The sequence below is a fragment of the Manduca sexta genome, chromosome 11 (assembly GCF_014839805.1).
Source record: "Manduca sexta isolate Smith_Timp_Sample1 chromosome 11, JHU_Msex_v1.0, whole genome shotgun sequence".
In the NCBI taxonomy this organism is placed as follows: domain Eukaryota; kingdom Metazoa; phylum Arthropoda; class Insecta; order Lepidoptera; family Sphingidae; genus Manduca; species Manduca sexta.
In genome coordinates, this window is record NC_051125.1 from 12,244,081 (window position 1) to 12,261,928 (window position 17,848).

At 37.8% G+C, this 17,848-nt stretch overlaps 1 protein-coding gene across 1 annotated transcript; it reads right to left on the bottom strand.

Moving 5' to 3' along the window:
* Window positions 1-605: 605 nt before the first annotated feature.
* Window positions 606-17,812, bottom strand: LOC119189004 (echinoderm microtubule-associated protein-like 1). Its single transcript, XM_037437489.1, has 13 exons — window positions 17,654-17,812; window positions 11,567-11,777; window positions 10,320-10,526; window positions 9,895-10,081; window positions 9,069-9,277; window positions 8,283-8,409; window positions 7,438-7,568; window positions 6,965-7,086; window positions 6,254-6,386; window positions 4,343-4,430; window positions 3,676-3,820; window positions 3,066-3,147; window positions 606-2,370 (listed from the first exon to the last, which is right to left on the bottom strand). Exons 1-13 carry the CDS (start codon window positions 17,773-17,775, stop codon window positions 2,248-2,250), a joined length of 1,887 nt encoding a protein of 628 aa, XP_037293386.1. The 5' UTR covers window positions 17,776-17,812; the 3' UTR covers window positions 606-2,247.
* Between the last annotated feature and the right edge of the window lie 36 nt (window positions 17,813-17,848).

Genomic DNA, 17,848 nt, shown 5'->3' on the forward strand with positions numbered 1-17,848 from the left:
GATCTCAGTACTGTAGTTAGCCACCGCGGCATGTGGTCGGATATAATCTATATGTGGTCAATTAGCTCGACTAAGCCAGTTGCGCCAAGCTGGTGTGATTTGGCATCTCAAGGGAGTAAAGCCCTTCCAATAAAATCAATTAACTGTCATAAATCTTAATATTATATCTTTTTATAATAAGTTTTGTGACTGTCGACTTTCAGCGAGTAAAAGTAAAATTAAAAACTCGACTGCCGCGGTGGCGTTATTGTAATGCGTACGCGGTACGAGTACGACTATGGTGCTGACAAACTGGCTTCGAATCCCGGGTCGAGCCAAAAATAATTGTGACTGCATTTTTCCATCTTAAAAATTACTCAGTCGCAGCTCAGAGACCTGAAGTTGGTGGTGTGATACCCCCGTGCCTCGGAAACCACGTAAAGCCGATGGTCCTGCGCCTGATCTCTCTCCGGTCATGTTGCATTGCCGTCTCACTGGACTATGAGAGTGAAGGAATAGATAGTGCACCTGTGTATTGCACACACTTGTGTGCAATACACAGGTGTGAGATTGACTGACGTAGCCGAAATTCGGCTAGCAAGGATTTGTTAAAATGAAACAGCAAGTGAAATAAAGATATTTTATTAGAGGCACATAGAAATGCGGCCCTACACCGCCGTACAGATGTATTTACACACATTAGCTAATACAATATTAGTGCTAACGCTACGCGACAGTTGAAGCCATCGGTGACTAGGTTACGAACTGCTGATTAATATCGAATGTGTCCCTGGAATTGCTTAAAATAAAACTTGTGTGGAAATTGTATTTTGGTAGTTTATCGAGTGTTAAAATGTCGATATTATAAAAATAGACCATTTTAATTATCTGTCTATGAAAACAATTAAAAATGTGTATTTCTGTGAAATTAAAAAATAATATAATAATAAAATCCCAAATACAATTCTCACAAGTAACGAAAGCTTAAAATACGAAAATAGCCTAATTTGTATCATGACCATTAAAATTACAAACACATTAAAAAGTGCCATTAAAATTATTTTATCACTAATTAAAAATATCTCTAAAATAACGCATTCGTAAGCTCATCACATAAATTAGCACAATGTTGCAAGTGTAAAAATATTAAAATTGTTAAGTGTTGCCATAAAAGCGCTATGTATCGTAGACGGACTTCACGCCTTAACCCCAAGTGGGTAAAATCTGGCCGGAACCACATTCAAATTCGTGAAAAGGCGAAACTTATGTGTTGCACACAAATTACTAATAAATAATTGGATATATTATCTTCAACACCTTCATTTATAAACATTGATGTAAAGCAATTGGAAATTTACAGTGAAATATTCCGTACATAAACCTGACCTTAACTTGAGGGATCCTTAACAGGTAAAACCATCATTATGACGCCACACCGTACGGGTTAAATAAAAATGAAATTAGTACCGAAGTTTATAAAATTTAGCACCCATACATAAGATTCATTTGAATATTCGCTTCTCGTAATCAGTCCACTTTACGCTATGTATCAAAAGTATTCAGATAACGCCAACGTTTATAAATAAAGCCAACTACCCTCCGATCACAACCGTGCACCATTTGTCTTCGTGACATTGAAACACCTTTGGATTCTGTAAGTATATTCAGGAAATATGCAAGAGGTTAAAGTAATTTAGTCTTTATTACATTTTATTATTTCCATTGTATGTAAAATTCTTTAAGACAATAAATTTTGTCATACAGAATCCAAAAAGTATCAAAACTACCCACACTAATCAATGTGAACAATAAGACAATACAAAATATATCGCAATGATAGCAATTAACATCGATCGAGTATATACATTGTAGGCATCCTTTAGGCCTTGTTATATGTGGCCGTGCGGCATTCGATTATACAAGTTTAGATGCGTTTGTACACAATTTTGTTTTGGCGGCCTTGCAAGGGACATTGATAACTGCACCTTGCGTACTTTGAAGGCGAGATATTAAAACCAAACATTTCCCTCGCAAAGCTGCTTACTCAAATTTGATTCGTAATTAAATGCTCGTATAAAATATGTGATTTTAACAATCAAAAATTGCATAAAGGAACCTGAAATAGTATTTTATATCTCCACATGGATCTAAATAGAGTTGGATATAGATCAAATGAAATAACCAAAAATGACCATTTCGGGTCCTTTTTGCTGCCTACAAAATGAGAGCAATTTGAAGATGTATTAGTTGAGAAGTGCAGCAGTCCGTTCAGTCCCGCAGCCACTGCATGACGGCGGTGTCGAGGCCGCCGGACAGCAGGCGCGAGTCGTCCGCCGCGAACCGCACGCAGGTGACGTGCGAGCTGTGGCCGCCGTACTGGTGGCACAGCGACTGCACACAACAACCTTTACTGCTCTAGTGCCTGGCACTGTTATACACGAAGGAATTACATTTGGAGAGCGTATGCCTATCCAAAAGGCCAGCATCGCATCTCTGTCTCCTGGTATTGCAGATGTTCATGAGCGGCGGTGATCACTTACTAAAAAATGATCTGTGTGTCCTATATCATAATAAATCACTGTTTCCAATGATATAAATTAAAATAAAATAAATTATACTTCATATTTGTACAATACGTTATCTTAACTTTGGTAGTTTCAGATTTTTTATAATGTTGATATTGTATCAATAATATCATAATGAATATGCCACCAAAATTGGTGATTCTTTGCATCTCCTAAAAACACACTTTATTTTGCCAAAAACACTATTAGACACAGATAGACAACTTAGTAAGTAAGCTTTTGGTAGTTTTAAATTTTTAAAAAGAAATATATTTTTTTATACCTATATATTATTCATAAATCTACATATTACGGCGTAATTCGAGGACTAAAATTGTATGGAACGAATGCTCAAGACTGTTTGCTCGGAGGAAGATGCTAAATAAGTATACCGGTTGTAACAACAAGAATAAATGGTTTATTCAACATGCGTAATTTTTTTCATGTCTACTCCACTTTGGATTGATACAAGGACAAGTAAAAGATGATGCTATAATAGTTGAATATTGTCGGTTGGTTTACCTTGGGTTGGGTGACGGGATACGCGAAGAGCTTCACTTTGCCGAAGTCATCGCCAGTCGCCACCAACCGGCTGTCATGGGATCTGCAACAGAGAGAAGACGTGAGAGATGGTGAGCGACCGACTCGTAAATATAAAGCTGTCATCCGTTCTGTGTTCAAGTGAATATATCCAGGTTCAAACAGGCCGGCATAATTGTTTTGACTGGCAAGAAGCGATCATCTTTATCAATTGACAATATCTGGACTCCATTTACCACGAGGTACAGTGAGATCGTATCTAAGTGTCCTAAACAAATTCAGGAATTCTTTAAAAATACCATTTTTCTCTGAAGAACATAAATTATGCTATTACTTTATGTTAGCCTTCTGGAAAACCTTCTTTTCTTGGCACCATTTTAAGGGGAGTTGTAACAAAATGTCTAAAATATATTTTTTAAATGCTAGGAGGGGTGCCACGTGACGCTTTTTTGTTTTGCTAAAATGGTGTTTTTTTATTTCTCGGCCGGTGTCGCAGGGCGGCAAATTTTGGGTCAATCCATGCCGGTAAAACCCACGCTACGCCACTGATGGGAATGTAAACGCTACTAGAGTATGATGAGTGTTCCCCTACCTGGTGCAGGAGTTGATGTCGGTGCCGTCCGCGTTCTCGGGCCACACGCCGATGGTGTTGTAGGTGATGGGACACGTGTTGGTGCTCCACGTCACGTCGCGGACACTCGTCGGCGACGTCACCTGACGACACGTCGTCGCATTCCCTGAGGGAGAATTTACGTTTGTAAAGATTTCTTGCATCATGTGACCTTCTGCGAGTCGCTTTTTATTAAATCGTATATATGTCACATTTCTCCATCAGTATTTTTTAAACTCCAATTTTATGCAATTTTTTTTTATTTCTTTGAATGATGCTTGCCCTTCGCCTGATAGTAAGCGATACGACCGCTCATAAACAGCGGAAAAACCATCCAAAACTTTGAATTACCAAATAGTGTTTGGTATTCCACTACGCTCGCCATTCTGAGACATGAGATGTTAAGTGTCATTATGTCCAGCAGTTACACTGGCTACAATGTCCTTCAAACCGGAACATAACACATTGCTGCTTGGCGACAAAAATAGACATTGCGGTGCTACCTATCCAGGCGAACTCTCCCATATGAGAGACCTACCACCAGTCATTAATTTTTTGCATAGTGAGTTATAAGGACATGTGACATTGGTTACAACATGGCAATGTATACTCTCCGAAGTAAGTTATAGAGTCTCGAATTGTTACTTACAAAACAGTAGCTCATAATCGCCGGAGTTGCTGCGGATGTACTGGCTGTCTTCGGACCAATCCAGGTGCGTGATATAACTTGAGTGACCCTGTTCATATAGTTATTGCATTAGATAATTTATCGAACTTGTTTTTACAGCAAAAAGCATTACTGAAAAAGCTATAGCAACGATTTTATTATAATTATTGATTATTGATTATAAATAAAAATATAAAATGCTTTTTTCATCACAGGCAAACATAGTTGCACTTATGATAAGTCAATCTACTTGAGAATATTTAATTATTATTTAAATAAAGTCGCTTATATAAGAACATTTTATATTCGACATCAAATAAATGAAAGACTACAAAGTAAACAAAAAAGTCAGCTCAGGCTGGCAGGATTTATTTATATATAAAGTGGTACTACGATTATTGCATCATTATTAATTTGGAATAATGGTTAACATTACTGATTATTAAAAACATATAATTGAACTCAAATAGCATTAAATTATTCCAAGTTAAAACATACAAATTTAAACATTATTATGTTCGTCATACATGAATCTAGACAATTTTTAACCAATGATTGTGTTAATAGTTTAGATTGGAACTTTAATTTCTTATAGAAGTCACGACAATGAATATAATGCGGTATGTCATTATTCCATCTTTCTATGCGCTACTACTAGCAAAATAAATTAAAAAGGCGTTACAAAAGATTTTACGAAGCTGAGCTTAATTATTTACGACCTAAGAAAAAATTCTATAGGAAATATGGCGAAACATTACTATCTAATTGTGGAAAACATTTCATAGTAAATTATTCATGTTGACTGGATTTTAGTATAAAGCATTTTATGAACAAATTTGTCTGTCTGTCTTTGTATTGTAGAAATACAATATATTTAATTAAATAACTTAATATTTATATTTTGACCAAATAAAATAAAAATATACTGTATAAAATAAAACATCGAGTTTTAACTTTCATCCAAATATCTTGATTTAAGATACTCTATTCCTTCCACAATTTAATATCTATATAATAAGCTTCAATTACTAAAGATTGTTTTAACTACATATCGATAACAACCTAAATTACATAATTTCAGTAAAAAAAAAATACCGAAGCTAATCTATCTATATATAATATTATCTACGTATAATATTAACTAACTACATTATTATTTAGTTATAACATGCAGAGGTTAGTTTGTTACCCTTCTACGCTTTTTCTCCGTGCACTAGAAATGCGTGAAATGTTCAATACAGTTAGAATATGTTCTGGAATGTTCTAACAGTAGTCAGGGGTGTTGAAATAATTCTATGTTTTCTTACAAGTTTGAAGTAAATTACATGTTCTTGGAATTAAGTAACTAATAGATTGTTTATTTAATAAGTTAATGGTTGATAGTAATAAAATAATGAAATGAACGAAAAAGCTAATAGTTTGGGCAGTTCAAGTCATAATTAAATTCATAATAAAAGTATGTAATACAGACTATTTTGTAATATTATAAGTGACAAAGTTTTTGAAGACTTAGTTTGGGATATTTTTTATTATAAGTAAACACAAATTGACGGAATGGGTAATATAGTATTAATAATCCTAAAAAGAACACAGTAGAACATTTATTATGAAAAACGACGCACACTGATAGAACCATAAAGACCATAGTTAATAAATCGTTTTTAGTATAACAACTATAACTGCCTGGTGTAGTTGTATTGCGTACGTAAAACACCGTTCCGAGGTTCGGCTCAGGGTCGGGAAGTGTTGTAGTTGAGTTCAATATCAGTCCAGAGTCTAGAATATGTAGTCGATATGGCGACAGGCTTGCCCCCTATCACACAGCAGTAGGAAGTGCACTACTTCCACCCCTATCTACCCTTTAGAGGGTAAAGGCGTGATGTATGTACTGACCAGGCATTTCCCGAGTCTGCTGTAGCGGCTGCCGTTGTCGTCGACGCGGTAGACGTAGATGAAGTTGTCCCGCGACCCCAGCGCCACCATTTTGTTGTCCGGCGAGTATTGGATCGTTTGGATCGGCTCCGATCTACACAAAACATTAGGTTTACGTGGTGTAGTGTTTATTTGTGCCGCTAAGGTAACTGTGTTGTGTTTTGGTTGAAGGATATAAGTCAAAGTAATAGGCAATATGAGACTTATAAATAGACTTTAAATCGGATAAAAGGTTCAAACAAAATCTCATTTTAAATACTAAATAATATTATAGGTTATTAAAAATATCCCCATCTGTAAGTAGCCTATAAAGAAAGAGCCAAGCTGTAAATAAAATCTAGTTTCGAATATCTAATAATAATGGCTATCCAAAATACTCCCATCAGCCAACAGATCATCACACAGTTGAGCTTTCTTGTAGAGACTCAACACCCATCACTACAATATCTGTAAGTGAGGATCAGTAGTGACGCGTATTTTATGACACCAAGCAGGGAAGCTCGGGGAGTCTCAGGGAACAATAATATGTCTTTATCCCATACTACATCAAGTAGAAAGATAGGGATGAGTTGGAAATATGAATTGTCCACTTCCCTTCATAGCAAAATAGGAGTCAAAATAAAGAACTAAGGCATTTCAACCTCAAGTGTAGGCAGGTGTCAGTATACGCACCCGTCGTGGTGTTGCGTGAGCATCTCGCGTGAGTGCGGGTCGTACACCATCCACTTGCCCGACAGGCAGCCCACGGCGATCACGCCGCCGTCCGTCGACCACGCGCAACACTGTGCACGCTCCTGCACACAACACACTACTTCAGGCAAGGTTTGCATTACTTCACCGATCCAACATCTACTTTATATATAAAACGATAAGTATATTGGCTAAAAGACGGCCGGAGAAATATATCGCCAAATACACCTTTTGCCACGCTCCTGCGCAACACACTACTTCAAGCAAGGTTTGCATTACTTCACCAGACCAACATCAACATACATATAAAAACAATGAGTCGATATTAACTAAAAGACGACAGGGGAAATATATCGACAAATACACGTACAAAACCACATACATTACATAGCATCATCAAAATAATACCCATTAGTGTACCTACATTTCAAAAAATTTAATAAGACATAAGCTACCTCAATATCCTTGCTCCAGACGGTGGAGTGGCTGAGTCCGTCCCACAGCTGCAGCAGTCGGTCCCAGCCCGCCGTCACGAACTGCGGCAGCATCGGGTGACAAGCCAGGCCCCACAGCTCATCCACGTGACCTACATATCATAATATTTATAATAATTTGTATCATTGCAAATACCTCTAGTAAATGTAGATTATGTTTAATGTATTTGTAATAAATTTTAGTTATTGAGAGGATAGGGATAGCTGAGATCCTGCTCGAAGGACCAACGTAGGTAGTACGGCTATAAGTTTAAATCTCGCTCACTCGGACAAAAATCATTTGCGATAGTTCCAAAATTAAACATCTATAGTCATTACACATATTATTAAGCAGTTATGTCCAATCTATATATGGTCACTTCCTTTCCTACCTAAAAATAAAATATAAAACTCAAATGAACGAAACTGACTAATTCAAGGATGAGGATACGATACGTTGAGCGTAGTGGATTTAATTTCAAATTAACTTATCATACCCAGCACAGCGGCGGCGACAGCCTAGTTGGGTGTGAAACGGACTGCCAAGACGAATGTCCGCAGGTTCAAATCCCAAGAGCACACACCTCTGACTTTTCTAACAAATCATGTGTGTATTCTTTGTGAATTTACCGTTCGCTTTAACGGTGAAGGAAAACATCGTGAGGAAACTTGCACATCTGAGAAGTTCTCTATAGGAATTTTGAAGGTGTGTGAAGTCTACCAATCTGCACTAGGCCAGCGTGGTGGACTAAGGCCTAATCCTTCTCAGTAGTAGAGGAGGCTCAGCAGTGGGCAAGAATATAATACAGGGCTGATATTATTATTACCCAGTACAGCGGGTGAGAAGCCCAGCTCGAGGTCTCCGTGCAGGATGCAGTTCTTGGTGGTGCCGATGTAGAGTTGGCTGCCGCGCCCCTCGGCCACCACGCGCACGCCGCCGTAGTGACCCTCGATCTAGAACAAATAATTCCTAGTACAATTTGCTTTAAATAGTATTTCAATTACGACATTAACGTTTAAATCAATTTCGTACACACATCAGAATGTGACTACTACTTTTTATATTATAAATAACAAATGTATGTACTGTTTGAGAACCTTATTTAAATAAATAAAAATATATAAATTTCGTAGCGTACATGTCAACATTATATTGTCATTTGTCATCGAAAGATGCAGCTGACGTTTTTCGTAGCTTAGCTAAACGATTGCAACCCGTTATTTTATGTTTGATATGAGTTACAGCAGTGCATCATTTATAAATCTTGTGGTACATCAGACCATGCCTAAGAGGTTAGTCTGGGAATCTCTACTCAGTCAGTCTCATAAGTAGTTGACATTTTTTAAGGATGTCCAAAAACGGTTTTTTATCCGACAAAAAATTTAACGAATATAATTTATATTATGTTGGTTAAAGTTTGTGTCGTTTTTTCTTAAACATTCCTGTTAGTATCGACCATATTTTTTTTTTCACTAAAATGAAGTAATTGGCTAATATTGTTGTATCTCAATATTAGCCAATCACAACGGCCCTATGTCCACGCATTGCAAAGACTGCCATGCCGTGAGCACTGAGAGACAGACTTGTATGTATAGGGGGTGAGTGCACGCACCACGGTCTCCCGTAGCGGCGCGTGCAGGTGCGCGTCGAAGAGCACGAGGCGGCCGTCCTTGCCGCCGGCGGACAGCACGGCGCCGTCCTTGAGCGCGGCCAGGCTGAACACGGCGCCGTCGTGCACGCCGCGCACGAGCCGCGCCGCCGTGTTGGTGCCGCGCGCCCACACCGTGATGTTGCCGCTCGAGTCGCCCGACAGCACGTCGCCTGCGCACGACAAACTTAAACTCTAACCGTATTCATAGACGTTATTTATATAAGGACGGAGCATTGCTGCTATAACAGGTCTGTTTCTCGGCTTTGTTTATCTGACAGCCAACTAGATTCAAGTAGGATTTCAATATTAGCCAAGAGGCCGTTCAAGTATTACGTATCGCAATTTTTGGCCCCCACCCCCCTCTGCAACACACCGTAATGTTTTCCTGACGCCCCCCCCCCCCTCCAAAAGTTATGTAACTCGAAAGTGATTTTTTTTTGTAATATTCACAATTATTTTACGCAAAATACCGGAAAGTCGCTCAAATACCTTTGTTATTGTTTTAAAATAAAAAAAAACAATGTTACATAACGAGATCCCCCTCCCCACAAATTGCGTCACGTAATACTTGAACAGCCCCCAATCACAACGGCCCTATGTCTACGCATTGCGAAGACTGCCATACCGTCAACACTGAGAGACAAACTTGTAATCACAGTAATGCTCCGTCCTTAGACAAATAACGTCTATGAATAAGGGGGTAAAATTTTAGCAAATAAAAACCAATCACTGATTATTAAGGTAGGTTGCTACTACTTTAGTCCCCAAATAGTTTTCATCCACTCACCATTATGGTTAAACGCGAGGCAGGTGACGTACTTGGGCTTGTCTCTCGTCTCGAAGATGCCCATGCGCTTATACAGCATGTTGGTCTGGTCCAGGGTCCAGAACGCTATGTGGTTCTTACCGCAAGTCACTATCTGGTTGCGATCTAACGGGTGGAACTCCGCTGCCACCACTGTGTCCACTGAACACTAAAAAATAACAGTATTGTATTAAAATTTCTTTATCAGAAATAATTTGAAAAAAAAAAAAACATTCTAGTGTTTGTTAGGTTGTCATACATGTTAGAAGACCATTTATTTCATTCTAAATATGAATACCAAGATATTGTTAAAATACAAAGCCCAATTTAAGCAGGCAAATCATACACCAATAACATGGAACATTTTTTCTATCTTCTTCTAACACCCTGTATAATGTTCTCCTTACTTTGGTCTCAGTCAAGCAATGTCCCTTATCGTGTCTCTGCCATTCCCACACCGATATAGTGTGGTCGGGTCCATCGTCTACTGCAGCCAGGAGTGTTCCACCATCAGCCCTGGAGAACGTGATGCAGGAGACGGAGCGCTCCATCTGCCCCGCGCCGATCACGGCCAAGGTCGCCAGGGAGACAGAGTTCCAAACTCTTACGTGGGGCTGGGGGAACGATAATAATTAAGATAATCTGAAACTTGCTTTTTAATTTTCTAGAAAAATAATCTTGTGTGACGTCACCTTTTACTTCGTACGTCAAGGGAATTGTTCAATTGTACAAAACTATTTGTATTTTAATCGCTTTATATTAAAACAGCATAGTATCGTTGTAGAACGAAATCAGAACAAGTGACTTGTTGCACTTTTATTGAAATTATCGTAAATCTAGCATAGACACACAAATGGTTTAATGCACTGCAAATAAAATACTATACTATTTGAATATAGAAAAGCTACGTATCAAATGACACGTCCTAAGCTGTGGCGTCACCGCCATCATAAGGCGTACGTGAGAGTGAGAAAGTGAGATAAATTTACTACGCGCCTGCTTTTGCACTTCTATATTTAATTTATAATTGCTGCCTCATTAAAAGAGTTCGAAGTTATTTTCCCAGTTAATTCGTATTATTTACTGTTACATATACTAATGGACAAAATCAAGCAGGAACTGTCGTATTGAAGGTCATTTTGCAGAACAATGCATTACGTTAACCTTGGCAAGCAATGATGAGCTAACTGATAACAGCACAATAATCAAACACTCCAGGCCCACGAGTCGCAACGTCTCGTTATCTGATGATACAGTGTTTGTTTTCGGAGAAAACCAACGGTGATAAAACATTTTCTATTGGTATGATATATAATGATTACAATTGACGTTCAATACAATTTTGCATTGCATGTTTCACTAAAAGGATCTCCGTATTCTTTGTAGGAAGGGATTCGGTAAAGCTCGTTCAGTGCTGTGATAGATTTCGTTTGGGTTTCTATCACAGTGTGGAAAGTGAGATGAGTTGGGACTCCGAAAATGTTTTAATGAACGCAGCCCTTTGATTTCTGAAACCTGTTTTAACTTATTTCAGGACCACTCTTAGCCGTGCATCATGCAACTTCTTTTCTGACCAGAAAGTCAGATGAACAACTTAGTATTCCTGAAAATCTCCAAACGGCCATTATTTAGAACAAAATATTGCACAACTTACCCTGGCATCAAGCCGATCATGTCCCGCACACTGGCCGCTAGCTATGATCAGCTTGTTGGGGTGCACGGCGAGGCACTTCACGTCGTCCGTGTGGCCCGTGTAGTGTCTCTGGCATTGTTCCTCTACATTGAACAGGACCACCACCGCCGCCACGAAGTACACTATCTCACCAGTGGGCAGGAGGTACAGGTTGCTTCGACAGTCTTTACCCTAGAACAATGATTTTGTTGTTGCAAAGGCAGGGGAACTTTCAAATCTACTTTTTATAAACTTTTACAACCATGGTTGCCTTGAAACGTTTTTCTATCAGAGAGGGTTAGTCCTTAAGTATCTTATTTTAAATATGTATATTTATATATTTATCTTGATGGTGCAATTGCAGAGGACAGGGAATATTCAAGACAAAATTTTAAACGACTAAATAAAGTAACTTGCACTTTTACACATGGAAGGCGGTGTCGTTAAACGTATAAAGTTTTATCTACATTTAGAATGCTACCTAATAATTTACATCAGGTTTGAAGATGTCTTGCTCGTAATAACATTAAACATATACATATACTCAACAACAATAAAAGAGGATGCAAATCTTGAAAAGCGCACTTGATAAGTTATAAAACTTTAGTATAAAAAGATGTTACTACACAACAAAACCGTGGGAACTATCTGCATTCGAGCAAAAAACCGTTCAGTGGATCAGTATTCAGTTTGGTTTGACGGACACCGTGCCAGATGTTCGGTGAAGCGTGGCGCAGTGACCTTGGAAACAATTTGCTCATCATAAAGGATTCTATAGGAGATAGATTTAGGTAGTCTTATTAGAGGTATTGTGTTCTAAATACAGTTTAATCATTGTTAAAATAACGAATGTGCGTGAGTATTTTGTGCCAGATTCGTTATTATAAATAGGGTTGTCACTCCTTTTAAAATATTTTGCTTATAAAATCAACAATACGTATTCAAATTTGCTTCTAAAATCAAAATATATCACAATGTTATGGTTTTAAAGTGGATAAAGTACATATCCATAGTTGAATTTTAAAAACAGTTTTATAAAATTGGCAACCCTATACAATGTGTACTATTTGGACCGCTAAACTGGGTTTAGTTAATAGAGTTCATCGATTGTGTTATCGCTAGTCCAGTATTTAAAAAATATTTGGAGCGATAGTGGCATAAGTAAATAAGTTTTTTATATTATAAATGTGATTGATTTGGTATATTAGAGATCTAGTTAGGTATTAAGACAAGGAGTTGAGGATCGATTCTCAGTCCGGCAAACTAGTTGCACATCTGTTTACCCTTTTATGATATCCATATGAGCTTGTATTCTGACTATAAATATATAGAAACAGATATAACATTAGGTACGCTTAAATTTGAGTCCAATGTCCTCGCAAAAGGGTATGTTTTTGTTACACTAATCGGAATTTCATATGCCCGGTAACTAATTGTTTTAGGTTAGCAACAAACCATCTGATTAAAGTTTATAATAAGTGTAACGAGGGATTGGTCTAAAAGTGAAAGAACCTGAGTAAATTACTGCAATGCTCTATCGGCCAAGCGTGGCGTACAAAAAACAACCTTGGGTGCAACTCTACTCGTAATGCAGCCGTTACAAAGGGCAATTTTCCGCTAGGCAGGTGGGTGAGTGGGTGTGTTTTTAAAGTGACTAGCGTGAAGTTAGTCGAGGGACCTGTTTAAAGAGGGTATGTAGTGTTCGATTCTGGTGTAGAATATTTCTAAAATATATGACCATATTTTTTTTGGGAATTTTAGAGTGGGTGGTTGTTGGTGGTAGTTGAGTTATGGGTAGTTTAGTTTTTTGCCTTCCTAAACCAGGTTTGAAGTATGAAGGGAAAATGGGTCTTACTTAAATGTCATTACCGATAAGATAGGTCAAACAAGTGAATAGAACGAGGGCACCCCCATACATCGGAAGCCTTTTTACGTTTCTTTTGCGTTTTGTACTCTTCTCCTTTTTTTTTGCGTACATTTTTAATAATTACTTGCCACTATGAACTGTCGTGTGTTTAAATAGGTGCTTCAACTAAAAATACATACTGTGTACTTTATAAACTGAAAAAGAAGTAACGAAACGTAGCGTCTCTCCGCTGTCAGCACTATGCCGGCCTTTCTAGATGTACACAGTTTGACTACAGGTGACACTGGATCCATAAGACCAGATAGAAAGTAAAAAGTTTAATGTAAATAGCAATTTTAAGTGTATTATACAACATTTTTGGATGCATGTCAATTAGTTTTACAACATAATGGCAGCCAGATTGCTTTCCTGCAACTACACCGGTTGAAGTTATTGCTCTTACAACCCTTTATCAAAATTCCATTCGTATACATTATAATAAAAAAAAGCATCTTTATCTTTGCTAACTAACTACTTACTAACCATCGATATTACTAATCCATTAATTAATAGATGCATATTAACACACCTTTTGCTATCACAATTACAGTGGGATCAGCTAAAATTGCAAGTTAATAAATTAGTTTCATATGTAATTTCCCAAGGCTGTCCATTTAATGTTTTTAGGTTAATTATCTCGGGTGCTATGTTGGTCAATATGCCCTTCATTAGGGTGTGGTCAATTCATTTGAAAGAACGTCTAGAGGTCGCCTGTATAACTTAATATAAAACTCAATAACAACTGGGCCATGTGGTGAAAATATAATTTTAGCAATGTTATATAAGGATACATACTATGTTCATCTTTTTCCTCATTGCATAGCATTCCTGTTTGAAATAATAATTTACTTTTATAATACACTGGGCCTTACTAGTGCCTCTTGAAAGAACGAAATGGGTGAGAGAGCGACACTTTCCTCTTGGGAGTGAAGAGAATTTCGCAATATTTTGGTAGAAACAGGAACGATTTGTTTGCAATTTGTCTATACAGCAATAAATTCCGCCTGTTCCACATTGCACATTGAAGATTAAAAGTAGCGTTTACTTCATGCACAACCGTTCAGCAGTTCAGCTAACTGAAATCGGGTTTGTTCTGTCGGCATAGATGGGCACATGTATCTATGATCCTTGTATGTTGCACCGTGATGTCATTCTTAAATGTAAAATTGTCGTGTTGAAGACTTGCTGCATACATCGTCTCGTTCTTTATCTACGGATGTCATAAAAATCTATTTGAGTACCAAATTGCTGTAGGACTGTTCTATTGAAGATCATGTGAGGAATAAGCAGCATCTCTATATATTGTCATGATGGAAAGAACTGGTAGGAACAGGGAGATTATAAAAGGCCTTTGCCCAAAAGGGGTGTATCTTAGGCTCAATAAGTAAAGGCAATTTCAATTGTAATTTCCTATATCTACTTAAAATATGTATTTACCAACGATAATCTTATTAAATTTACTTCATAATTTCACGTTTGTTTTCAAAGGGATAATTTCATGTCATAGCGTATTAGTATAGGATTTATATTTTTTTTTTTCTATTTAGACATACTTAAATTTCGCTTCGTTTATTTGGAATCTGTCATTATTTAACGTTCTTCAAGAGATCTTACCTCTGTATAAGTACGCTGCCTAAGACGGATTAATTAAATAGCATGGTTTAGACCAAACAAATGACTACTTGTTTGGGAAAAATACTCATTTAATGTGCGTGGGCGTCGCGCACAATTGGTCAATTGTCCAATGTCCAGTGCTATATATTTAATAGATCGCCGGTACAGCTGAGTTTACTGCCAATTGCAATAACTACACGTCGTGCGAGCGATCTTCCGCGTGTTAGATTAACCCATTTTTATTGCATACGTATGCTTTTATCCCCTGAGGGTATTTCTTTTTATGTATCGGAGTTAACACCGGACCCCGCAGTTAATACCGGGAGAAACCCGCGAATGGGATACTGGAAGCCCTCGGCTTAGCGACTTCAGGGTCCTGGAGGAAAGTTGGGAAGGACGTGTGGGGTAAGGATAAGGATACCTGTTAGGATGGGAAGAGGACAGAAGGCTAGGAACTGTTTGCGAACCCTTATAGGCCTCAATGTGAATTGGCAACCATGTATACACACTTAACTGTGTAGGGCCGTGACAAATATGACGAGAGATGAGACATGATATGTTAAGTCTCATGTCCAGTAGTTACACTGGCTACAATGTCCTTCAATCCGGAACACATCAGTGACTACACACTATTGCTTGGCGGCAGAAATAGACATTGCGTTGGTACCTACCCGGACGAACTTTCACATATGAGAGACCTACCATCAGTAAGTACACTGCATTTTATATTCATATATTTTTTATAAATTGAGTTTGCTTATTTATTTAAGATTATACGATCGTAAAATACACGTGGTATATAACCTCAAATAAGGCACATTCTGGGGTCATCTATGGCTATCTACCTTGAATCCATAAATACTGTATCCCTCAAGCGATCTTTATCAACACTAAACGGTAAGCAGTGGTACGTGTTAAGACTTATAATTCACCAGCTACCTTAGTGTGGCCAAGTTAACCGTTCTTTGTAGATGCATTTGTTAAAGTGCAACATACTTTTGAGCCTAAAAGGTGTTCGTTAGGTCGCAGTATAGGGTTGGCGAAGGGCGAAATTCTCCGAACGGGAGCCTGATAACATATAGGTACTAATAATAGGTATACATACCGTTTGCCAATTGTTCGAATGATAATTCGATTTTATATAAATAAAGTAAGGGAAGCAGGCAGGGAGGCCGGTAGGCATCGGGTTATAAGGACCCTCAGCCACTGCAGTATAGACACCTTTGATTGTAATATTTTGTAATTTTATATGATAGTAAAAGATGATAAAGCGTATTATAATTTCTTCGACGATCAATGAATAAAATTTTAAAAGACCGATATTCTAAAATATTGACCATCCGTTCACCTGGATACAAAAGCAACTTTTATATTCATCATTCAGGCAATATGTATTTTTCTAACAATCGATGAGTGTATCGAAATTCCATACCCTCTAATCACGGCCAAAATTCGTGTTGACCTGTGTTATCAATCTAAAGTTTAGTGTAGTAAGGATCAATTTAAATTTGCCTTTTGTCATCACATACGAGTCATGCAACCATGAAAGCGTACTATACATTACTAATGTACTCAATACTCATACAATATTAACAGGAATGTACACGACTATCTCCGACCTTGGTTACCCATTCAATCGATAAGGTAATAGCTCACTTAAATAGTTCATAACACTCTACTGAAACATGCAGTAAATATGAATATGGATTATCTTGTTACATTATACGGCATTTGCAGTTGATATTATTTTGCTCGTGGGTTTGTGTGAAGGCACTAATCCGAAGTATGAAGTAGTTCTTATTTCAATCCGTGTGTAAGCTAAATTCATTCAAATCCATTGCCATGGATCGCTAGTGATTTAGGGACTGTTGTGGAAAAGATTTCTTACGCAGGTAAAGCTGGGAGCGACCTATTTCTTAATAATATCAAAAGGTCTACAGACTCTCACGTATATACAAAGCTGGGTAGGATAGTATATATTATAAGTTGTACATATACTTCTACACACATGTCGCGGTGCACCGCATGACAAAATTCCAAGTATTTCTTTAATAGCATCGTAACTTGTTCGACGCAATGACTGTATATAATTCTCCTCACATAATAATTTGTTTCATGCTAAAAACGGGAGGAGCTTATTGCTAACTCATGGACATCACGTCTTTGGGAGTAACATCATGTAGAGTTGTAAATCGATATACCACGTACGTAACTTTCCTAATACGAGGTTATTTCGTATACTACGCTGTCCTAATGAAGTTTGTTAGATTTCTAATGCCTTTAATAACCTTCTGAAGTTTCAGATATGTTAATTCGTGATGTTTTTATTCACTATTAAATACTAATTAACAGCAACAGATGCTAACCTAACTTTAAAGTTTAAAATGAAAGAAGTAGCCTAACAATCGAACCTGTAACCTTTACCGTTCCATGTCTCACTAAGCCATCACTGCTTCGCCAATGATAACCGTTACAATCATGCCGGCATTGGCTGCTCAGTGGCCCTAATGCTAAGGCGCTTATATAAATAAATAAACAAAATCCCTTACCTGTAGCCGTAAACCCATTCAAGTTTCAACTTGTTCTGCGGAGGGGGGGCGACCTTCGCGGGGTCCAATGGGTCCTTATCGCTGGGCCCGTACAGGATCACGGGCCTCCCGCGAAGGAGCATCCCTCATGACCCGTCCTCTTCATTATACTGACACGTGTGTGTGCTGTGGACAAGTTTGGATAAATCATTCATT